At 69.8% G+C, this 599-nt stretch overlaps 1 protein-coding gene across 1 annotated transcript; it reads left to right on the top strand.

The window, feature by feature from the left end:
- The first annotated feature begins 10 nt into the window (after positions 1 to 10).
- On the top strand, positions 11 to 579 carry LOC118158617 (receptor tyrosine-protein kinase erbB-3-like). Its single transcript, XM_035313286.1, has 3 exons — positions 11 to 163; positions 257 to 330; positions 412 to 579. The coding sequence occupies exons 1-3, from the start codon at positions 15 to 17 to the stop codon at positions 504 to 506; spliced, it is 318 nt and encodes a 105-aa protein (XP_035169177.1). The 5' UTR covers positions 11 to 14; the 3' UTR covers positions 507 to 579.
- Positions 580 to 599: the final 20 nt, after the last annotated feature.

Consider the following 599-nt stretch of genomic DNA (forward strand, 5'->3'; position numbering starts at 1 on the left):
GGGGGGGGGGCAGGATGAGCCCTGACCCTCCCCATCCCGCAGCCTGCGAGGGCACCGGGGCCGGCAGCAAGTACCAGACCGTGGACTCCAGCAACATCGACACCTTCGTGAACTGCACCAAGATCCTGGGCAATCTGGATTTCCTCATCACCGGCCTGGAAGGGTGAGGGGGGGGGAGGCAGGGGGGGGCTGCTGGGGGGCACGGGAGGGCTGGGGGGCTCAGCCCCCACCTGGGCTGACGGCTGCGGCCCCGCAGGGATCCCTGGCGCAACATCTCGGCGCTGGACCCCGAGAAGCTGAACGTCTTCCGGACGGTGCGGGAGATCACGGGTGAGGCGCGGGGCTGCCGGGGGGCGCGGGGCCACTGGGGGAGCGCGGGACCCCCCCTGAGCCCGGCCCGGCCTCCCGCAGGGTACCTCAACATCCAGTCCTGGCCCAAGCACATGCACAACTTCAGCGTCTTCTCCAACCTGGTCACCATCGGGGGACGGAGCCTCTACAAGTGAGTCCCCGTCCCCTGCACCTCCCGTCCCCCATGTCCCCAATCCCCTTCCCCCCCCCATTGTTCCCTGTCCCTGCATCCCTCATCTGCGCGTCCT

The sequence above is a fragment of the Oxyura jamaicensis genome, assembly GCF_011077185.1.
Source record: "Oxyura jamaicensis isolate SHBP4307 breed ruddy duck chromosome 33 unlocalized genomic scaffold, BPBGC_Ojam_1.0 oxy33_random_OJ70956, whole genome shotgun sequence".
In the NCBI taxonomy this organism is placed as follows: domain Eukaryota; kingdom Metazoa; phylum Chordata; class Aves; order Anseriformes; family Anatidae; genus Oxyura; species Oxyura jamaicensis.

What these genes read in the sequence shown, in the direction of transcription:
- LOC118158617 (XM_035313286.1), top strand. Translation starts at nt 15, where the DNA reads ATGAGCCCTGACCCTCCCCATCCCGCAGCCTGCGAGGGCACCGGGGCC. An exon ending in CTCATCACCGGCCTGGAAGG is followed by an intron (nt 164 to 256) that starts GTGAGGGGGGGG and finishes GCGGCCCCGCAG; the next exon opens with GGATCCCTGGCGCAACATCT. An exon ending in GACGGTGCGGGAGATCACGG is followed by an intron (nt 331 to 411) that starts GTGAGGCGCGGG and finishes GGCCTCCCGCAG; the next exon opens with GGTACCTCAACATCCAGTCC.